The sequence below is a fragment of the Atractosteus spatula genome, chromosome 14 (genome assembly GCF_055471065.1).
Source record: "Atractosteus spatula isolate fAtrSpa1 chromosome 14, fAtrSpa1.hap1, whole genome shotgun sequence".
In the NCBI taxonomy this organism is placed as follows: domain Eukaryota; kingdom Metazoa; phylum Chordata; class Actinopteri; order Semionotiformes; family Lepisosteidae; genus Atractosteus; species Atractosteus spatula.
In genome coordinates, this window is record NC_142719.1 from 29,774,593 (window position 1) to 29,797,442 (window position 22,850).

Here is a 22,850-nt window from a genome sequence, read left to right on the forward strand (position 1 = left end):
AAAATATCGAAACCTCTCTCACATGTGAAGAGGAAGTTGTCCTAAGACACTCTTCATATTGAGTGTTCACAGCCATTCCACTAATTAGTATGTATGAGAGCCTACAGAGTGGCATGAGAAATGTGCGATACAGTTCACCACGTCTTGCTTCGTGCGTCGTTCGTGACTGTGGGTGTTCTTACTTTTCTTAAGAATATGTATAGCTTAGACTTTATCATGGACCCTCAAGCCGTTAAGAAAATGAATACTGTGAGTGTGTGAAATTACACAAATTTGTGAAATTAGCAAATGAAGTGGCTATAGTACTGCACTTACGTAAGATTAATGAGGTCTAACTAGGTATGCCGTGTTTTGTTATTACTAAAAACACAATCCAGAAATAATTGTTAGCTATTATTTTTTCTTTGGTCATTTTTTGGTGAAAAAGTTAAAGTGGGGATGATGTTTTGGGGTCTATAATTTTTTTCCCATAAGAAATAAAGGAAATAAGCTTTTTTTTGTTTTACACATTTTCGCTATACGAAAGGGTTTCTGGGAAGAAATTACCACAAACACACTGAGGGAGCATCTTAGTAACTAGGGCTCCTCTAACCATTACCACATATCATTAGAATTGAATACAGAGAGGGCTTCTGTAAGTCCAGTTAAGCAATTAAGCTTGTGTGTCAATCCAGTCTGAAGTCTGAAACAGAAGAGAATCAAACGGACATGAACAAGTCAGTGGATGCACACTGCTGATATTACTCCTCACACCGGGGTGGCTGTCCTGGATACACAGACACTCACCGAGTCCCTCATGGGGGCTCATGGGGGGTGGATGGGGGGGGGGGGCTTGGCGACTTACTGTCACGCCCTCTGCAGCCAGAGGGTGCTCCTTCTCTGTCCTGTCCCTAGTTTCCTGCCTGCTGTCCTTCCGGTCCCTCTCTTTCCCTTGGGCTATATATTTCCGGGTCTTGCACTCTGTCCTGGCTCAGCATTGACGTTCGGATGTCCTGAGACCCGCCTAGCACCAGGGCGCCCCACGTCCGCTCCCTGAGGGCACAGGTTTCTATACGGCACTCCTGAACTCTTTGCACTAATGAGCCCGGGCCTTTTTCCCGTCTCGCCGCTACGCATATGGGTCTTTTTCCGCTCTCCTGCTCCCCACGGTTAGTCCCTTTGGACGTCAGTGACACTTACGTCACGAGCTGGGCGTTGTCATTTTTCAAGCGGGGCAGCTGTTTGCGTCTCCAGTCCAGGAAGGCGCACAGCGTGCTGAAGGGGTTGTCAGACACGCTGATCTTGTCCTGATCCGTCCAGATCTCCAGGCCGATCAGGGCGACCCGGATATTCAGAGCCTTGTAGAACTGACAGAGGAAAACGAGAGACGGGGTTGAGACAACGAAAGAACAGGAGAGAAAGATCACAGCGGCGGCCCCAGTCACACAGCAGCCTCTGAAGCAAGGCTGTTGAGCTTCAGATGCATAGTCTACGGTTCTTTCACTGTTGATCCGTCTCATACAGAAAAGAACTGGCAGCATAGTCGCCGTCCAAGAACGTGAAAGTGAAAAAGATGACAAGGAACAAACAGAAACATAGCAAGTTAGAGCAGATAAATACAGAACAGCTGGAAGAAAAGAAAAACCAAGGCCAGTGTAACTCTGACTGAAACCTACAGCACTTTGGTCCTCCTTAAACAGCTGGGTAGACTGGAGCCACTGGGGTAAATGACCTCATTCAGGGCACAACAGCAGTGCCTGCAGCAGGGACTCAAATCAGCCGCCCACCAGCTATGAAACCAGAGACGTGTGACCCAACACATATACAGTACACTACCTGGCTCTCACAGTCTGCTTCTCACCTTGTCTACATAATTGGCAGCTTCCAGTAGCTTCATCCGGGTCTTGTCCAAGTCACGACCGTGTTTCTGAAACTGCACACAACAGCAAAAAGTACGAGGAGGTTCAGGAAGTCATTTCTCAATACGGTTTCAGAAAGCAGAAAACTAAAAAATGAAATATTATAGAGTGGCATACTGTACACCAGAAAGACTGCTAAATTTTTTTTAATTTAAAAATTTAATTTAATTCATTTAATTAATGTAATGACATTTAATTACTCAACACAAATGAAGCACCATGTTACAAAACTAGCATTATTGAAAGTAGTATTTCTTGTTTCTTAGAAGAGCAGAACAGATCCTAGTGTTTCTCAGTCTTGATAATGTCGTTCTTGATGCTGTACAGACTTTGGTCTTTACTTTGAAAATGTAATGTCCTCTTGAAGTTGTAATATCCTTGGTGCTCTTTATCATGTAATGTCCTTGTTTCTCTTGATGATGTAATGTCCTTGTTTCTCTTGATGTTGTAATGGCCTTGGTACTCTTGAAAATGTAATGTCCTTGGTATTTTGGATGATGTAATGTCCTTGGTGCTCTTGATGATGTAATGTCCTTGGTCCTCTTGATATTGCAATGTCCTTAGTCTCTCCACTTCCAGGAGATGCAGAGTGCAGTCCCGTGGTCTTAATTACCACACAGGCATAAACCCATCCATTTTAATTGACCCCTGTTCATGTTTAATTACTATTATTGCCGTTATGCTCATTAAGAGACGTTTATGCCCTGCTATGGAGTGGGAGGAGGAGACTTGTAACACATTCATCTCAAGCCTCGGAGAGCTTGTCTGCTTGCTGTAGCCCTTTTTCTAATAAAAGCTGAGTACTTTGTGCAAAGATTGCCTCCGCATTCTTCTGAAATAATGCGAACACCTGTACCATTTTACTGAATTATCCCATGTTAATATTATATAGTATTAGAGTACTACTAACAGTCTAATTACTGACTCTTACCTCTGCATTATCGGCGACTATCATCAGTTCAACATATTTCGTGTTCTTCCTGAGATCTCTCTTTTCCTACAGAAGGAAAAAGCACAAAACAACACAGGGAATACGCTTGACCAGAAAGCTTAAGTGATACTAGAGTTCGTGCTCTCTTCTAAAGCACTCTGAGAGAAAAGGGCTACAAAAAAGCAAGACGGGAGATGCTCTCCAGGTTCCACAAACTCAAGAAGCACGTGATAATGGGCTTTGTGATTTTCAGCACCTCTTAAGACTTTTCAAAATCAAGAAGGGGAGAAATCATGAATAAGGGAACAAGGCAACTGAGAAATTCTGCGTCTTTGGCTGTTTGAGTATTAAAAAAGCACCGTACAACCACAGTGGTTAATGCCACTTCCTCCTACATTAAGAGCAGAAACACTGACATTAGAAAGCAGGAGATTCTGTTGCAACAGAACCATGATTTCGGGACAATCTGATCAGTCGCACTCCTGATGGGGGGAATGAAATTCCTGGCAGGGCTGCACCCTCACTCTGCCATGTTGCTCTGTGTGTATCAGACCAGCGATTATGTCCTCCAGTCTGTCCGCGTGGTCTCCATGGCGATGCCCGCAGGTGCCCTGCTGCAGCCTCAGACTCTCCACTCTGTAGACAGCGTGCTGGTCGGCGTCTGTGCCGTTGGGCAGTGGCTCGATCAGATAGCTCACCGTGCGGTTGACTGTGATCAGGCCCCTGCAGAGAAATGGGCAACAGCACAATAACTCTTTTATATGACCACACCTCGGTTGTTCAGGACCCACAGAACAATTCTGAGGCCTTTTTTCCCCCCCAAACAGCACAACATCTGTTAATCTGTTGATGCTAAATGCAAACGAAACACAACTATCCAATGCTGTACCTCAGCATTAGGAACGTTTTGACTTTACAGTTTCTGTCATCTTCGGTCTCCTGTAAAAGCAGGTGCTGATTTGTATTTCTGAATAACTCCAAAAAAACAAAAGGTAATATAAAAAATGATAGGTTTCTGAGTAACACCAAAAAGATAGTAGTTCTTCACTTAGTCCAGTGGTGTCCCTAGATGGGGCATGATATGGCCAGCAGCCATATCACCCTGCAACTCACAACTGGCAACCTACTGAAGCTCAGCAGATATGAGCCTGGCCAGTACATGGATGGGAGACCTCCTAGGAAAAACTAAGGTTGCTGCTGGAAGAGGTGTTAGTGGGGCCAGCAGGGGGTGCTCATCCTGTGGTCTGTGTAGGTCTGAATGCCCCAGTATAGTGATGGGGACACTTTACTGTGAAAAGGTGCCATCCTTTGGATGAGATGTAAAACTGAGGTCCTGACTCTTCGTGGTCTTTAAAAATCCCAGGGCATTTCTTGAAAAGAGTTTGAGAACAGCACTCTGTTCTCCTCCCCACAGGTGGTGTGTGCTGAGCACACTGGAGCACTATGGCTGCCATTGCATCATCCGGGGGGGCTGCACACTGGTGGTGGAGGGGAGCCCCCTTTACCTGTAAAGCGCTTTGAGTGGAGTGTCCAGAAAGTGCTGTTTATGTGTGAGGAATTATCATTATCATTATCTCTGAAGGCAGGGCAAGCCGGGGCACCCATGAGCTGCCAACGAGTTCTTACCTCACAATCATGGGATGTAATATAAGCTATATAAGTCACAGCTGCATGTTCCAATGTACTTTTTTTTTTTGCTTTTTCAACAGAAATTGACTTAAAGATGGAAAACACACCCTAAAAAAACTGTAAATCACTGACATCCCCCAGAACGTGCAGGAGGCCGACAGCTCTGGGGAACGGCCCTGTCAGGAGTGGAGCGTCAGAGAGACCTCAGCCAGAACTCTGCTTCGCCCTCTTCTTTACAGGCACAGACGCTGCACAGCTTTCCACTTTCCCCGGAGATTCATTTTGATGTGATTTATTGTTCGCAAAAGCATCTGTTAAGGCTCTTCTGCAGCAGCTAAAAAAAAAAATCCCCAGCATTTCCAGTCTACAGTCTCTCTGTGTCGCTTTTTTTTTTTCTGGAGTAATTCCGCAGGGCTTGGGTTTCCAGGACCCCTCCTGCAACCCTGTCCAGTGGTTTCCAGATGTTTCTCCCACAGATGTGTCTGCAGGTTCATCCCTCCTCACGTGCCCCTGTGGGCTGAGAGAAAAGTCGAGGGGGAGACGTACATAACTAATGACTCTGAACTGATTTCTTAGAAATCTGGCCACCCCTGAGGTCAACAATGAGAAAGACAACGGATAACAAAAGGTTTCCTCCTGGGATACAATCATAAACCATTCTTTACCACTCTGATAAAACAAATAGCAAAAAAGCCGTGTTTTCTCGGTAACAATAATAATTCTAATAATAATAGCTTACACTTATACAGCTCAAAGCGCTTTACAGGTAATGGGGGATCCCCTCCACCACCACCAGTGTGTAGCCCCACCTGGATGATGCGACGGCAGCCATAGTGCACCAGTACACTCACCACACACCAGCTCTCAGTGGGGAGGAGAGCAGAGTAATGAAGCCAGTTCATAGATGGGGATTATTAGGAGGCCATGATTGGTAAGGGCCAATGGGAAATTTGGTCTGGACACTAGGGTAATACCTCTACTCTTTTCAAGAAACATTCTGGGATTTTTAATGACAACAGAGAGTCAGGACCTTGGTTTTACATCTCATCCAAAGGACAGCGCCTTTTTACAGTATAGTGTCCCTGGCACTATACTGGGGCATTAGGACCCACACAGACCACAGTGTGAGGACCCCCTACTGGCCCCACTGACACCTCTTCCAGCAGGAGCCTCAGTTTTTCCCAGGAGGTCCCCCACCCAGGTACTGACCAGGCTCGCACCTGCTGAGCTTCAGTGGGGTGCCAGTTGGGAGTTGCAGGGTGATATGGCAGTAGGCGAGATTGGTCCTGTTTATCTGGGGCTGTGGGGGCAGCAGTGTGGCACAGCGGTCAGGGTACTGGACCTCTCACTGGGAGGTTGGGGGTTCAAATCCCTGCTTAGACAGTGCTGTTGTACCCCTGAGCAAGGTCCTGCAACTGAATTGTTCCAGGGAAATTTCCAAATGGGTGAAAAGGAAAGCTGCCTAGGGTACAAGCTCCAAAAGTTGGATGTCTCGCTGTAAAACGTATCTCATCAGACGTTTGCTTGCTTGCTACTTACTGATTTTTGAGGCCGGTAAAACAGAGGGAAGAAATATCAGACCCCTGAGTTTGTTTGCTCAAAAAGAAACAATTCTTCATTGTGCACGGTTCTCATCACGGCACCTGGTGCTGAGGCGCAACTTACAGGGGTCCGGAGAGGCCCGACAGCCCTGAGGCGTGACATCAGCAGAGCAGACTGAGCTTTTATACACACATCGAGCTGTGTGATGTAGCGGCGAGGCTTAATAATAAGGCAGAATTAAGTGTTTCTGAGCTTCCCAAATGAGGCCCCATTTCTCTGTTCATCTCTGTGGTGCAGCCACAGAGAAACTATTCATGCAAGATGATTTAAGGTTTCCTAGGACAGCTCCCAAAGGGGGATGCACTTAGCTAAGCCTGGCTATCATGATCAATGGTCATCCATTGGCGCCTATCAGTCTAGGGAGTGCCGGATGGACATCTGGACTGCATTACTAAGTGTCAGGACTAAGTGACTCATATCTCACCTTGATCAACCAATCAGGGACTGGTAGGGCTGAGTAACCCACGTGGGACTCTGATGCCCATGGAACTTTCAGCCAATCAACGAGCTGAAGTTCCTCCAGGTAAAAACAGGCAACACAGGCCTGGAGATTCAGATTCAACAAGATTCAGATTGAGATTCGGGAGATTCAGTAAGATTCTGGAGAGGATTCTGTGGACTGTTCTAAAGGGAATTCAAAGGAGAATTCCAGGGCAGGACGGCCCAGGAGCAGAAGGCTCCCAAGGGCAGGACATTCTCGCAGCGCGCCTCCTGACCATCCCGAGACTCAGCCCGGACAACCACGGAACGGCCAGTGTGTCCGAGTGCCAGAACTTTCCTTTGTTCTAAGAGTCTAGAGTGGAGGTTGCCAGAGAGTAACCAGCAGCAGGCCTCGTGGACAGGTCAGAACTGTGGACAGCTGAATCACTATTCAGAACTAGCTCTTCATCAGGAACGAACCGGTCCTCTTCCTGACTTGCTGGGATCCACAGTCATCTTTTCTCCTGTGCACAAACTTTGCTAGTTAAAGCCAACACTAACTAGCCGGTCAGTGAGCATCAGCAGCGCACCGTCGCAAGCCGCACAGCACAGCCTGGCACGGAGCCAGAGAGCGCGGATTGGACAGCAACAAGCCTGCAGCTGATTGTTTGTGCCTGCAGGAGATCTGAATCCCCAGAAATTGGATGAGTATTCAACTTCAATGCATTACAGCTCGATAATTCAATTGTTATCCCAACCAGTTGATATCAATTTAATTCCTAAGAGTTATGTACTTGTTTTGAGTATCTAATGTAGAAGTTGTAACCAAGTTCACTTTACGAAACGGTCTTAATGAATGATATACTGAACGTATGTCCTCTTGATATATGTAACACTTCGTAACTGATTGAATATATACCTTTTGTATTCTGATAACCCTCTCGATAAGATCTGTTAGGTTTACATGCATACTCTATGTATTAATAAATGTATCCTCGTGTATTAGTACCTGTGTGTGTGCGTTGTTTGAGTTATATCGCATGGTTGGATTCTAAAGCCATCAAAAGAATCAACTTTGTGATTTACTGCTACAATTGAAAATTGTCTCAGTAAATGCCCAAACCATACAGAACTGGTGCCTTCAGAGAGCCACTATGATTACATATTTGGTGTCCCTGAACGGCTATGAAACACTACATTTATGGCGTCCCTGGGTGGGCGTGGCAAGACTGAAATGAGTCAACCAAGCGGAATAATTCATATAAAACGCCGCGGGTTTCATACACGACAATACAGTGTGCTGAAAGCCGAAAGGAAAAAAGTTCCCCTTGCTCTTTAAGCAGTGCTTGAGTGTTTTGTGATCTTTTGCAATCTACCGGGTTGATTGCATACTTGATCTTGTGGTTTTCTGTGGTAAAACTGTGATTTCGTACTTAAAAGTAATACTCTTTAAGTTTAACGATGGTTGCTAAAAGGTCTGAATTCGAGTCGCTATTAAGCACTCTCTCTAGCAGCGACAAGTCTGACCACGATCTCTTCCATATCTCCGTCAGCGGAGAAGCTAGAAGAATAAATCTCCATTCTCTGAGAGAGCTAGCGAAGGACATAGAGAGATTTGACCCCGCAGTGTCAGAGAATAATATCGAGAGTTATATTCAAGACCTCAGGTATAACCTGCAGTACCTGCCAAACGCCACAGAACAGGAGAAAGTGTTTCTGGTCAGGAAAACTACCAGCAGAGCTGTACATGAGTGGATGGCTAGGCAGATGAAAGAAGTCTGTAATGACTTTGAGCAGCTATGTCAAGCACTTATCGAAGAATACAGTGCGTTTATTGACCCGACTGCCGCGATAGCCGCCGCCCTTAACATTAAGCACGAGAGAGCAGAGTCCCCTCGCGAATATTACGAGAGACTTAGACGAACTTATTTTGCAGGGCGAAATTATGAGGGTTGCGAAGAGAACACACATTTCAAGGGTTTATTCATTGCGAATCTCCACCCGTCAGTCAGAAAGATGATCTTAATGCATACAGATGCACAGACCATGAAAATGACTGATATTAAGAGATTCGCGCAGAAAGCCTGGGAGTATGATGTCCAAAGTCGCTCTGAGCAAAAAGCTGCTAAAGCGACTGTGTTCGCCGTCAGAGCCAGCAGGGTTAATTCCCCCCTGCTCGAAGGAGCACAGGCTCCTGAGCTGGCTAAGCCCCGTTCCAAAGCACTCACACAGGACCGCACCCAGCGTCCTAAGTGCCATGAGAACACCGGGGAAGGGAAAGGGCTAGAAAAGGCTGAACAAAAGGATTCAGTAGCCGCCCGCCTGGCCAGGCTTGAACAAGCTTTATTAGGACAGGGACAACCGCTCCCCAAGGCTGCCGGAAGCGTGAATGAGCTGATACTCTCCACTGGAGGAGGCGGAGACCCGCCCCCTCCCACTCCCTCAGTCTATCTGATTGAGCGGAAGGGTTCCTGCCTGGATGAGGTCGGCCACTCCCAAGCGAGTGCTGACTCCACCCCTGAAGTCACAGAGCAGGCAGTAAAACAGAGAGGAAAAGCAGGAAGCTTTTACCTCAAGGCTGCCATGGGAGATGTCTTACCCAGTGAGACACTGATTGACACTGAGGTTGAAAGGTGTTTGATGTCACACGGCAAGCTCAAACGGGTTGAAAAAGAAAAGGGCATGCGACTCAGAGTGGAACCTTTGGTGGATCACCAGAAAGGCAAAGTGTGGAAACAGGTCAAGGCTCCTAAGCCTTCTGTACAGAAGGAAAGGGGGGCCAAGAGGCAGACTGTGCTTACACAGTGCCCACCGAACACAGAAGCCTATGCGGAGATTCCTTCTGTTCCCTCTGGACAAGAAATAAAAATATTTTCTTGTTCCCCGGATATACAGGGAAGTCGTGCCCTGGCCAAGGTCCCAACAGCCTCCATGCCACAGGAGCGGTGCTCCGAGCAGCCGCCTGATCCACCAGGTAAAGCACACACCTTTTACATCCCTAAAGAGGAGCAGATCTCCCCACCTGGCGATGAAAAGGAGCTTTCCCTGTGCACCCTGGCACCCAAGAGGGGTCAGGACCACCACCCTGCAGTGGTGGAAGGGATCCAGATGGCAGGAGAGCAGGTTGGTGATGTAGCCCTCGCCCTTAGCCCTGAGAGGTCCTCTATTAGTGAGGATCTGCTTGAGCAGCTGTCACGGGGCCACCGCCAGGTGCCCCTGGTGCAACATTCACAGGTTAGACAGGAGGTCCAGCTGGACGCTGAGACTACTGCGCTGTGGACACACCTGATCCCAGATGCCGATTCCCTCTGCTGTGACCCAGGGAACCTGCAGTCAGGTAACATTATTTCTCACAACTACCAGGTAGTGAGTGAGACTGACCTGATTGTTCCTGCCTCAACGGCAGGGTTGCCAACACACCCAGTCCCCCAGAAGGGACAGGGAATGAAAGCCGAGCCGGTTTTCTTACAGCCACCAGCTCAGTCTGTCAGTCTGAGTCTGACCAACAGTGGTTCAGCCAGACTGGAGCTGGATGGTCAAGTCACCCGCCTGCCAGTGCAGGACATCGCAAAGAGGGGTGTCAGAATCCCCGCCTGCACTGACATGGGCCTGGTGGGTGATAGCGAGTTCGAAGACAATGAACTAGCTATCCCAGTGCTGGGGCAGCTCCCTGAACCCCTAGCGAGGGAAGGGGGGAGCGAGCAGGTGTCCTACACCCACGCCCAGCTAACGATTGTAAACATGCCGATAGAGGGATTCCTCAATCAGGAAGTGTGCAGGGTGGACCTGAACAGTGAGAATGGGATAACAATCCCAGATCACTCAGGTGCTCCAGATGACCACTCAGCCGAGGGTCAGGCATGCTCCACCGCTGCACCGCCCCCTGCAGGTTTCCTAGAGCACAGGCATGAACAAATCGAAAAAGTAGATGCCCTGGAAAAGGAGGAGCAGCATCAGCAGCTGCGTCAGATCTCCCCAGATTTCCAGGATGTTGGTGCCCAAGATGCCATATGGCATACTGAGAAAGACACCATGTACACGCTGCGCCAGCTTAGAAAGGCGACAGTCACTCAGAAGGAGATGACTGGGATCAGCCACCCGAAAAGACTTTTGGGAGGACTGATTGCTGCCGCCACTGTTGCACGTTTGCTTTTTCTGGTAGGTTTGTGTGCTACTGGCACTCTCACCCTGACTGCCCCAAGAAGGCAGGTGTCAGAGATACCAGAGGGTAGTGACAGACTGTATCGACAGCATCAAAAGTTGGAAAGCTTAGGGAAAACCCTACAGGCAATTTCCTATGCAACAGGGTTAAACCTTATTCCCCAACCAGTGGACATGATTGTTGGTGTTATACAGTGGGTTTATGCTTGTGTGCAACAGGCCAGAATGTTGACACAAGACCTGTTAAGGGAGCTTAGTGCCACTGTAGCCAGTCTAACCACGGCACAATTCCCAACCCACTTGATTCCACTCTTCTCAGTAGAGGAGTGTGTGACATTAACCCCATCGTTCATAGCTCACCCAGAAGGCAAACCAAGATTGAATTCGGTTCCAAATCTTGAGATGGGTATGGCTACCAAAGCTATCCATTGGCTGTGTCTAAACGATTCACCAATGAAGGGTGTAAAGCTACTAACGAGCAGAGGAAGGTTAATGAACCCCATGAAGAGCAGGTGGGAAGTAAATGGCTGGTCAGCACACCACGTTTAACTGACACTGTGACTTGTGACAGGCATGATGCAGCTACCTAATAAAACAGTTCCTTTAAGTTCCTGAGGAGGCCATAGTACAGCATGGTAACTTAACACTGTACGGTCTAGAACCAGACAACATAAGACCAAACTTGAGGTCATGGATGCCTTCAGGTGCCACACTAAGGAATTGGATAGAAATCCAAGAAACAGTAAGCCCTGAAGAGGTACAGGTAGTTAGTTATGCTTTAATGGACAAAACCTCCAAACCACCCTAGCAGATACCCAACACAGGTGTTCTGGTTTATCGGGGGGCTGGGAACAGGAACTGGTGTTATTGTAACACTGCTGCCGGGTAGCTGGATCATGACTGACAGTGTACTCTGAATGATGTACTCTCACATCAAGATGTACTCCGGGTAGCATGAATGAGTCAAAGGTAGCATGTCAAAAGAAAGGAAGTGACTTCTCCCCAAATATCTGCCTACAGAGGTATCAGATATTGACAGTGAACTTCCTGATGTGTAATTCCTAGACTTAGATAATGTCTCCTACCGTGTTTATACATACTCCAGATGTTGTTCATAATGTTTGCATCCAATGCTGGTTCCGGTATGAATTCTCGACGAGTAATGTGGACATTTAAGATTAATGTTCTAATGGCAAGGGACATCACTTAACTCTGTTTTGTTTTGAAGGCAACAACGCCTCAGGACCTCGTGACCTTCAAAAAGGGGGGATATGTAGCGGCGAGGCTTAATAATAAGGCAGAATTAAGTGTTTCTGAGCTTCCCAAATGAGGCCCCATTTCTCTGTTCATCTCTGTGGTGCAGCCACAGAGAAACTATTCATGCAAGATGATTTAAGGTTTCCTAGGACAGCTCCCAAAGGGGGATGCACTTAGCTAAGCCTGGCTATCATGATCAATGGTCATCCATTGGCGCCTATCAGTCTAGGGAGTGCCGGATGGACATCTGGACTGCATTACTAAGTGTCAGGACTAAGTGACTCATATCTCACCTTGATCAACCAATCAGGGACTGGTAGGGCTGAGTAACCCACGTGGGACTCTGATGCCCATGGAACTTTCAGCCAATCAACGAGCTGAAGTTCCTCCAGGTAAAAACAGGCAACACAGGCCTGGAGATTCAGATTCAACAAGATTCAGATTGAGATTCGGGAGATTCAGTAAGATTCTGGAGAGGATTCTGTGGACTGTTCTAAAGGGAATTCAAAGGAGAATTCCAGGGCAGGACGGCCCAGGAGCAGAAGGCTCCCAAGGGCAGGACATTCTCGCAGCGCGCCTCCTGACCATCCCGAGACTCAGCCCGGACAACCACGGAACGGCCAGTGTGTCCGAGTGCCAGAACTTTCCTTTGTTCTAAGAGTCTAGAGTGGAGGTTGCCAGAGAGTAACCAGCAGCAGGCCTCGTGGACAGGTCAGAACTGTGGACAGCTGAATCACTATTCAGAACTAGCTCTTCATCAGGAACGAACCGGTCCTCTTCCTGACTTGCTGGGATCCACAGTCATCTTTTCTCCTGTGCACAAACTTTGCTAGTTAAAGCCAACACTAACTAGCCGGTCAGTGAGCATCAGCAGCGCACCGTCGCAAGCCGCACAGCACAGCCTGGCACGGAGCCAGAGAGCGCGGATTGGACAGCAACAAGCCTGCAGCTGATTGTTTGTGCCTGCAGGAGATCTGAATCCCCAGAAATTGGATGAGTATTCAACTTCAATGCATTACAGCTCGATAATTCAATTGTTATCCCAACCAGTTGATATCAATTTAATTCCTAAGAGTTATGTACTTGTTTTGAGTATCTAATGTAGAAGTTGTAACCAAGTTCACTTTACGAAACGGTCTTAATGAATGATATACTGAACGTATGTCCTCTTGATATATGTAACACTTCGTAACTGATTGAATATATACCTTTTGTATTCTGATAACCCTCTCGATAAGATCTGTTAGGTTTACATGCATACTCTATGTATTAATAAATGTATCCTCGTGTATTAGTACCTGTGTGTGTGCGTTGTTTGAGTTATATCGCATGGTTGGATTCTAAAGCCATCAAAAGAATCAACTTTGTGATTTACTGCTACAATTGAAAATTGTCTCAGTAAATGCCCAAACCATACAGAACTGGTGCCTTCAGAGAGCCACTATGATTACATATTTGGCGTCCCTGAACGGCTATGAAACACTACAGTGACATCAGGAAAAGACAGGTGGGCACCAGGCCCCCGCGCCTAACGCCTAATGCGGGGCCGCCAGCAGTCTCACCGCAGTCCGCGACAGGTGCTCAGCGCCACCCCCGACCCCTCCTGGCCTCTCACCGCCCCGTGGTAAAAGCAGTGCTCCTGCAACAGAAGAAGACACGACAGGCCGGCGTTCAGGTGCACTGACATGATTTTACTCGCCCCTTCCCTGCTCCAGCAGTACCTCAATATCCGTAACGGAAAGAACACCTTCCAGGTCAGGGTTCAGAGTTCAGACAATGTAGTGAGTGTATTGTTGTGATTGGACGAAGAGTTGATCGATATTCGTTCAGTGTCTTTTAATAAATATCCAGTTTCTCCAAAATGAGCAAGGTACCTTGCGATTTTTAATTTGTTGACCGCAGTACGTATATGTGGCATTTTTACTTGCCCCCCTCAGTTCCCACTATGGTTTACTATACAGTTACTTTGCCATGGTTTCAAAACGCTGGTCACACTTTACAAAGCATCTTTGTACCTGACCACTGCAGCACTGACTGAGCGGTTACCCCCAGAGCAGAGGCAGCAGGAGACGTAGCTGACACACAGATGGACACTCACCGCGTGCTGGGGGGAGGACGAGAGCAGGGCTCCGCTGGGGCTGTACCAGGTCTCGGTGTACTCAGGCGCAAAAAGCTGCCTTGAGAGGAGAAGACGGGAGAGGAAAGGTCAGGTGAAGCCGAAACAGGCTATTTCTATGTGTCTCTCTCTCTTTCTGTGTTTGTCTCTCCGAGCGTCTCTATGTCTCTCTGTGTGTGTCTTTCTCTCTGTGTGTCTCTCTCTCTGCCTCTGTGAGTGTGTCTCTGTGCGAGTGTGTCTCTCTCTCTGTGTCTTTCTCTCTGTGTCTCTCTCTCTCTTTGTGTGTGTCTCTCTCTCTGCCTCTGTGTGTGTGTCTCTGTGCGAGTGTGTCTCTCTCTCTGTGTCTTTCTCTCTGTGTCTCTCTCTCTGCCTCTGTGTGTGTGTCTCTGTGTGAGCGAGTCTCTCTCTGTTTGTATGTCTCTCTCTCTCTGAGTGTGTCTTTCTCTCTGTGTGTGTCTCTCTCTCTGTGTATGTCTCTCTCTCTGTGTCTCTCTCTCTCTTTGTGTGTCTCTCTCTCTCTGCCTCTGTGTGTGTGTGTCTCTGTGTGAGCGAGTCTCTCTCTGTTTGTATGTCTCTCTCTCTGTGTCTCTCTCTCTGTGTGTGTCTCTCTCTTTGTGCGTCTCTCTCTCTCTGTGTCTCAAGTTAAGGTAGTTCTGTGTCTGAAACAGTAGTCAGTCAAACAAGTTTCCAGGCATCTTATGCAAAATCTAGTGTGAAGGGGTGGAGGCAAGTAATCAAAATACTGTGCCATACATCATGTCAGTGAAGAGACTGTAAAACATCAGCTGAAAACACAACAGCAAAAACTGCAGATACCAAGTAAATACAGTACATACAATTCTGGGTTATCAATGGCACTGCTAACACCACCATAGAGCTCGCCTGAGTATGCTGAGTATTTCTCCTGAGAAGCACGGTGAAGAAGTGAGTCAGTGAGAGGCATTTCACAGTAAGAGCCGTGCGTGGAGAGAGAAGCCAGCATTAATCGACAAAACCCCTTCGAGCGACGGAAACACAGACACTAATGGCACTCTACGCTAATGGCTCACAGCTCGTGAAAGATTTATACCTGACAAAGCTTTTGAAAGGTTACTGAGTTCCAAAGACTAAACTGTTGACTGACGGCTTTCTATTGTCTTCCAATATTGGAACAGCTGGGAGTGAGTGCTCTACATAACAAGGAGGTAAGTACAAAACGTTTTGTTCCTGCACAGGAACAGGAAATGCTGCTATAGCGTTAGGAAACACTAGTTGTGTTCAGGTATCACTCCTTTCAAGTCTGTTAGAAAAACACCCATCTCCACTAACCCGAACAATACAAACACATCTTCCAAAAAATGAAACAAATAAATAACAGAATCTGAAAAGGAAAACGACCAGTCTGTCCTTTAAACTTTAATTTACCAAAGACAAGCTTCAGGACATCCAGAATTTTCATAATTCCTGAACTTATATACACATATTAGAATAGGTGTTTCCTCAAACAGTTAATGGACAACAACCATCGTGGTAAATATTTACACCGTGAGAGTCCTCTCAGACATATCTTTCCTGTTCGTGAAATGAGGTTGTGTCTTCTTGCCTTCCTTCTGCATGGCAGTAATCCAGCAGTGCTGATACAAACACAGACCGCGGCTCAATTCCTCCCCAGGACAGCGAAAGTTAAGTGGGTGGCCATCTGTATCGGTGTTTGTGTTATCTGCCCTCACAGCTGGGGAGTGTCCAGCCCGACTGGTCCTGTCACTGCAGGGACCCTACAGGCAGAGCGCAACTTCAACACAAACACGCACTGCGGTCTCACACAGCCGGGCACCCAGAGACCGCCTGGGCTGTGTCGAGATTTTGGAACCTGGATGAGGGTTGCAAAAAAGTCAGTAGAGGATATCCACTGAGGAAGAATTTTAGCCTTTACCTTTTTTTAAAAGTGTATAAGATAGTGACTAGTTGGCTTTGAAAAATGCCTTTTACCCAGCAACAGTATGAAAGAACAATTGCAAGTATATTATTTGACTTTTTGATATTAATGCTACAACTGCAGAATGTCTAGCTCATTTCACACCTTTTATTTACAGTATATACCTTCTTTTGCTTCTTAAGAAGCTTCTTAAGAAGAACGTGGTCAATTACAAAGAAATGTTTGTAGAGAAAAAAACAACTCCTAATATGGAAACTTAGAATGAGCTTTCCTATGCGAATTTGCTGTAGAAAACTCATTGCATTTACCATCTCGGTGGAGAGGTTACTCACAGATCTGTAAGAGAGGCTGCTCTCAGGTCTGCATGATTATATCCTCCCCATGCGCATGAATAAAGGACTCTGCTTGACCACACCTAACCCGAGTGAAGAGTTTTCTTCGACAATTTCTAAACCTTTCTTCGGCACCACCCCAAACAGAATTGCTGTATGAAAATCGCAAATGTCTTTTAACCACATACCTATGCGGCCCTCTTTTTCTTTGCCTCGCAACTACTACTGGCGTTTCTTAATCCAGTAAAAAAAAAGGTACAGGAAGGAGAAATCGCAGAAAACACAGCTGGACAGACAGCTGTTGCAGAGTTCAAAGTACACAGGGGTACAGAGCTCTGTGCTTTTCTCCGTCTTGGAGGAAGTGTGTCATATCCTCCCCTGTCCTTCACTAATCGTGACAATACAAGATTTTTGTGTCGTCATTTTTCTGTTTATTGGAAGTTCTCCTCCTGAGCTCAAATTGAATGAGGGAGGCACAGTGGGCGTGGGTGTGTTGGGGGAGCACTCCCTGTGCCTTGCCCCCCAAGGTATTTTTCTTCCTGTTGATGCCACAATGACTCACTAATTAAAAAGAGAGCACAGTTCCATTTTCTTCACTCGATTACAGAAAGCTGTCTCTGCAGAATAGCCATGGGGGAAACTATATTAAGCCAAAGAAGAAGCTGTAATTGTGAAGGGCACCAGACTCCCTATTAATGACCGATCTTCACCCACGCTGACAGTCTCTACAGTGCCCTGCCTCTCACTTGCACACTGCATTAACCTCTAGGAGGTATATTCTTTATGATCTTTTCCAAGACTGTTCTTTACGGAGTGAATTTCCGTTCTCTATACCTGCTCCTGAAATAGTCATGTCAGTTCTTGCTCCAGAAAAACGTAGACCGTTGCTAGGAATTACAGAGCCAAACATTGAGACACATACTTAAAACAAGTGCAAATATTTACTTGTTTTCCAGGTTAAGAGGTATTTGGGGGGATCTGCCATAATACCAACACAATATCTTCTTGTGTCTGAAATTTCATGCCCCCTGAGAGTAGCAGCCAAAAACAGCCAGCGGGGCACGAGACCTAACAATCTCCTTTCATCTCATTTCCTCTGTGTGGTCTCTTCCGTTATCCATGGACTAACAGGAAAGACACAATGGCTGAGAACTGCGGAGTAGTATAGGAAATTGCAGAATGAAAAATCAATGGAGTGAAGCATCTGTAATGGTGATAACTCTCAAGATAAGAGGCAGAAAGTGCCATTAGGAAGTCATGACTTCTCAGTAATAACTCTGTTTCCCTGGAATGACTGGGTGCCTCTGTCTTTGTCTCAGTGCCAGACGGGCTCCGGCAGCAGCGTTTCTGATTCAAATGTCTGGGGAGAGTAATGACTAAAACACAACTAAACTCCTCTCAATACCAGTGGTGTCCTCCGTCAGACATCAGAGTGGTACCTAGGAGTGTGTGGATGTGCATATACTGTATTTACAGAGCGAAAGACTGACCTATTTGGAGATGCTTTTATTTGGTAGGTTATAACCTTTATAAAACACATTAAATCCTCCACACAAAATACCGCAAATAAAATAACCCACAGCAAAGGCATACCTGAGATTATTCCATGCAAAGTCACTCAGCACTAGGTCATCAATGCACGTGATGAAGCCCTCAGGACCTTCCCAAATTCAGGTTAATGCAAACCAACATCAGAGAGGTCTGCAAAAATCTAGCCCTGAAAAGTGTTGAGGAAGAGCACGGCACAACCGAGGGCCCGGCTAAGTACAGTACATTTTTATGCCCTGTACATACACTACTCTAAAGCTTTCCGAAAGTTTAGACATGTCACGAAGCGTCTTTCAGGACCCTATGCAGACAGCACAATCCGGAAGGGAGTGAGAAAACACGGGGAAAAAAGACTAGGATAGAGGCTGGAAGAAGAACAGGGGGCGTGTCCAAGGTGCGCTGGTGCTCGGGGGAGGGGGGGTGGAACAAGCCCAAGGGAGTCCGTTAGAATATCCCGGGAAAGCCAATGTCCAAAGCCGGGTGATCCATCCTGACCCAGACGAACGAAATTAAAAGCCGGAGCGCAATCCGGCGTAGGGTCGGGGGAATAAAAGGGGGGTAACGGGACCAGACGCTCCCTGATCCCGGACCCAGATGGTCAGGACACCGTTGTGAAGCCGATGCCGTCGATTCGCTCCTGGACTCGCGGGTAGGCGGGCTTCTGGGCGTCCATCTTCCAAAGCTGAGCTCAGATTGGCAGGAATGTCTGGCTTTTATAGGACAGGGGGCAGGAACCGGAGGCACGTGCAGGGGATGAATACAGAATAAGGAAGGGCTGGAGCGTCCTTAAGAGGAGGGGTTTACGATCGTGACAAGACATTGCTGTACGTTAATAAACCTTCCATGGTAAGTTTGCATTGTTTTAACTATTCCGTGATTGTATTTAAGTCATCGCTATTCACTTGCTTTTACCTTGACAGACAGTATGTCTGAGTAAAGGAAAGCTTTTCTGCATACATTTCACTGATCTTGCCATTGAAGAAACTGGCTCCTTAGAAAGAGCTTCACTGGCCCATCGTCCACTGATCTCCACGTGAACATGGGAAAGGCAGTTCTGTGGATGCCCTCCCCGCTGCTGTCTCAGAGCTCATGAATTCCCCTCAAGATCTTAATCTCCCCACTGTGTCTTAAGCCTGTGCTGCAGCTCTGGTGGTCACACAATGCAGATCATTTATTGTCTGTGTGGAGATATGCAATGCTGGAGTTAATCCAGACGGACGCTTTGATTAAGTACCCAGAGTCTGAATCATGGCTGTCTGGCGGCTCTTAAAACAAGGGATCAGTTTAGTGAGAGTGGCACAAAGAGAGGCTAATGCACAGAGGTCAATAGTGCACATTCTCTCACAGGATTGAATGACTTCACTTCTACTGGGAGGGCGTCTGGGGTGTGGGGGGTGGGAGGTGGCGATGCAGCTGAAAGCATCCTCTGCAGAAAACCCTTGAAGATGTGAAAAAGCTGACGGGCAGTGATACATCACAGCTTTTGCTTCAGTGGGAATCAATGTCTCCCACTCTTCGGAGGGAACAAGGGCTTTAAAGCCCATGGAGAACTGCCCTCCTCACAGAGAGAAAGTTAAGCTTCTGTTAAAGATAATAAACTGTTTTTTAAAGACTCAGTTCTCTCACAGCAACTCCCATACCAGCATGGGAGAGGGTGAGGCATGCATATCTGCTCCTCCAACACACACACCTGTAGGGCCATATGCCATCTGACAGCCTGCAAGCTCTGAAAGGACAGAGAGCACCAACTAGACGAGTGTCGTGTTGCATACTGACATCACTGCAAGTGCCTGGCAGGTCAATAATTCAATTTCAATAGCCCCATTATTCCTAGCATGGAGAATCCCCGTCATAATCAGCTATTGACATGACCCAGGTCGAAAACTACAGACGTCTGGATCAATCTATTCTGCAAGCCAGCTCCTGTTCTATTTGAGCCACTGGAGAGCCCTAGACGCCTGTGCTAATGTTATTTAAGAAATATCGGCAGGACTGACATCAGCCGTCTGCAAAAGCATCTACGTCATGCCACACACACACTGCACAAAGACAGGTTATCAGACACTGCTCTGCATTGTCGTGCACCATGATTGTGTCTGCACACATCTAGACTCTGCATTGTCATACATTGCGATTGTGTCTGCACACATCTAGGCTCTTCATTGTCGTGCATCGTGATTGTGTCTGCACACATGTAGGTTCTGCGTCATCATGCATCTTGATTGTGTCTGTACACATCTAGGCTCTACATTGTAATGCATCGTGATTGTGTCTGCACACATCTAGGCTCTGCATTGTCGTGCATCGTGACTGTGTCTGCACACATGTAGGTTCTGCATCATCATGCATCTTGATTGTGTCTGTACACATCTAGGCTCTGCATTGTTGTGCATCGTGATTGTGTCTACACACATCTAGGCTCTACATTGTTGTGCATTATGAGTTTGTCTGCACACATCTAGGCTCTGCATTGTTGTGCAGCGTGATTGTGTATGCACAAATTTAGGTTCTGCATCATCATGCATCGTCGTGCATCGTGACTGTCTGCACGCATCTAGGCTCTGCATTGTCTTGCATCATCAAGCCAGTTCATTTTAACGTGGCCAAGCTCTGGAATGTAGGACGTGGCGCTGTGCACCAATTTGAACAGAGATGCGATGCTGGATTGAGATTTCTTCAAGGAGCGGAGCTGTTCCTGGAAAACTGTGCTTCCGCAGGAGCAGAGGGATCTGGGTGAGTCCAGGACAGATGGCGGAGGCAGCAGGCCAGCACTGGTGGCCAGCGGGAGTGCGGGATGTTGCCGAGTGCATCCGGAGGAGGTCCCCGCGCACGAGAGGGAGAGGGAGAAAGGATCTGCTGGCAGCAGCCGTGCCGCAGGCACCCCTTCGACCTTCAGCCGAGAAATCATTCACGTCCTGAACTCACTGACTCAGCACGGGCCCATGGCTCTTAAACAGATTAACTCCCAGCTGCCTCGACCATTTTCATTAGGATAAAAGCCCAGAGACACTGGGGACCAGGAGGAGGAGGAGAGGTGGGAGGGGGGAGTATGCAAAGATGCTTTTGCAGCCAGGACGCTGGAAGAATGCCACAGCCTACAGATGTCCTGAGAATCTGCTTTTTTTTTTTTCCTGTTGCAACATACGGAAGCCAGGACAGAACGGAATCAAGTTGCTGCACTCCACTGCTGAATACCATCATCGTCAAAAATAAAACTAAAATGGACTATTTTACTCAGGGCAGCCTCACGCTGAAACGCACCAGCCAGACCCTGATGTGACACGAATGCACAGTGCAAAGCCTGTGAGAGCTCTGAAAAATTCTTCAGGAAAATTAATTAACGTGGCCCACTCCCATCCTTCAGATTAACCCAGACACAAAGGGAACGGATGGATATCGATATTGCAGCAGAATTGAATTGGTGCTGCTGGAGACTATTATGAAGGTGAATGCCCTCCATACATCAGGGTCCAGCTGGAGAAATTAATAAAACCCTGGTCACAGAGAGAAGACCCTGTATAAACAGGTGTGTTGTGCAGTGTGTGCGCGTGTTGGCGTCTATGTGTGCCCTGTGATGAACTGATGTCCCATCCAGGATGCACCAGCACAGCCAGGGTTTTATCTTTAGGCTGGTACAGACACCTTCATGGGTGGCATTTTTAAATTAGATGAATACTTGCAGAAATAGGATGTCCTACTACAAAGTGTCCTACTGTTCTTCTCCGCGCCAGTTACACTGGGTACCCCAAACTGGCACCGCGGGCGAGGCCGAACTGATACAACTCCGACGCACCTTCTGCGTGAGGAAAAACACTCAAACCCTGTTATTTCTCACCGTATTTTGTCACATTCCGAGAGCTTCTGAAAGAGCTTTTTGAATAAAGTACAACCAAAATTCACGATTCTCAATATAACATCAACACTTGGTGATAGAGTACTGTGACTTGTTTCTACGGAGGCAACAGCAGTTTGTTTGCTACACAGGAATGATCCAGGACAAACTGCTGCATATTTGCCGACACTGACCTTTTACAATATAGACTACATGGACACTCACTCAAAAAACACTGAAGGTGTGCTGTAATTGTTTACTACATTTATATTTTCTTTTTTTTATTGGTAAATTGAAGAAAATATGGCATTTAGTCAATGCCTAAGATGGGGTGGGAAATCCATATATGGAGGTGGCAACAGCCACCCCATGTCTCCCCTCTGATTACGCCCCTGCCAGGGGGCACCCTGCCTTTGCGCCCACTGTTTGCCAGGACAGGCTCTGACTCCCCTGTGACCCTGAAAATGGATAAAACAACAAGAAAATGGATGGATGGATGTTCTCACCAGCTGCATTGGGAAAATGAGTGGGCAATGCTAAAGGTTCATCCTTGCTGATAAAGCTCCATGCCAGACCCAGAAAATCAGCCCACAATATAGCCGGGTTTGCAGCAGCTGCAGGTCTGAGACGTGTCCCTTCTCTTTCTTTGCAATCAACCGGAACAGCTGACATTTCGGAGTATATTGCCAAACCTGTGCTCTCAGAAGACAGAGGATGTGCATTGGGTAATACAGGATTGGCTAACAGAAACAGAAGGAAGACTGAAAAATAAGCAGCCTTCGGTTTGATAGAAGGTACAGGACAGGCCTCTCCCTAATGTACGATCACTGGGTTACCGTTACCAGAGAGGAAAGCAGAGTGAAGACCCCTGGAAACTGCTTGAGAAGTAAAGAACCATTGTGGGGAGGAAAAACAGACTGAAAATGAGAAAATCTGATCATTAATTCAATTAGAAGAGAACTTTACGTCCAATACACCCAACTGTCATTCTGCACCAGGAGCCCCCCTGCACAGCAGAAACTGCTTTGAGGAAGAAGAAAATTAAGGGGAAGCTTTATGAAGGAGGGTCTTGTTTCTGGGGAGGCCACAGTGTGGAAATTCAAAATGGTGTTCAGACAGGACACCGCAGTTATACACCTGGAACTCCTGCCCACATCTTTAATACCTAGTCAGGAGCTTTGTTTTATGTCTCAACTGAAAAGCAGCACC

General features: G+C 47.1%; 1 protein-coding gene across 1 annotated transcript in view; it reads right to left on the minus strand.

The window, feature by feature from the left end:
• Positions 1–22,850, minus strand: part of adam19b (ADAM metallopeptidase domain 19b) — a 39,060-nt gene that overhangs the window by 11,716 nt on the left and 4,494 nt on the right. The window contains exons 4-9 of the mRNA XM_088933422.1: positions 13,997–14,075; positions 13,461–13,537; positions 3,354–3,552; positions 2,830–2,895; positions 1,841–1,912; positions 1,180–1,346 (exon numbers count right to left, since the gene is read on the minus strand). Coding sequence (XP_088789548.1) covers positions 1,180–1,346; positions 1,841–1,912; positions 2,830–2,895; positions 3,354–3,552; positions 13,461–13,537; positions 13,997–14,075 — 660 coding nt within the window. The remainder of the gene's footprint in view (positions 1–1,179; positions 1,347–1,840; positions 1,913–2,829; positions 2,896–3,353; positions 3,553–13,460; positions 13,538–13,996; positions 14,076–22,850) is intronic.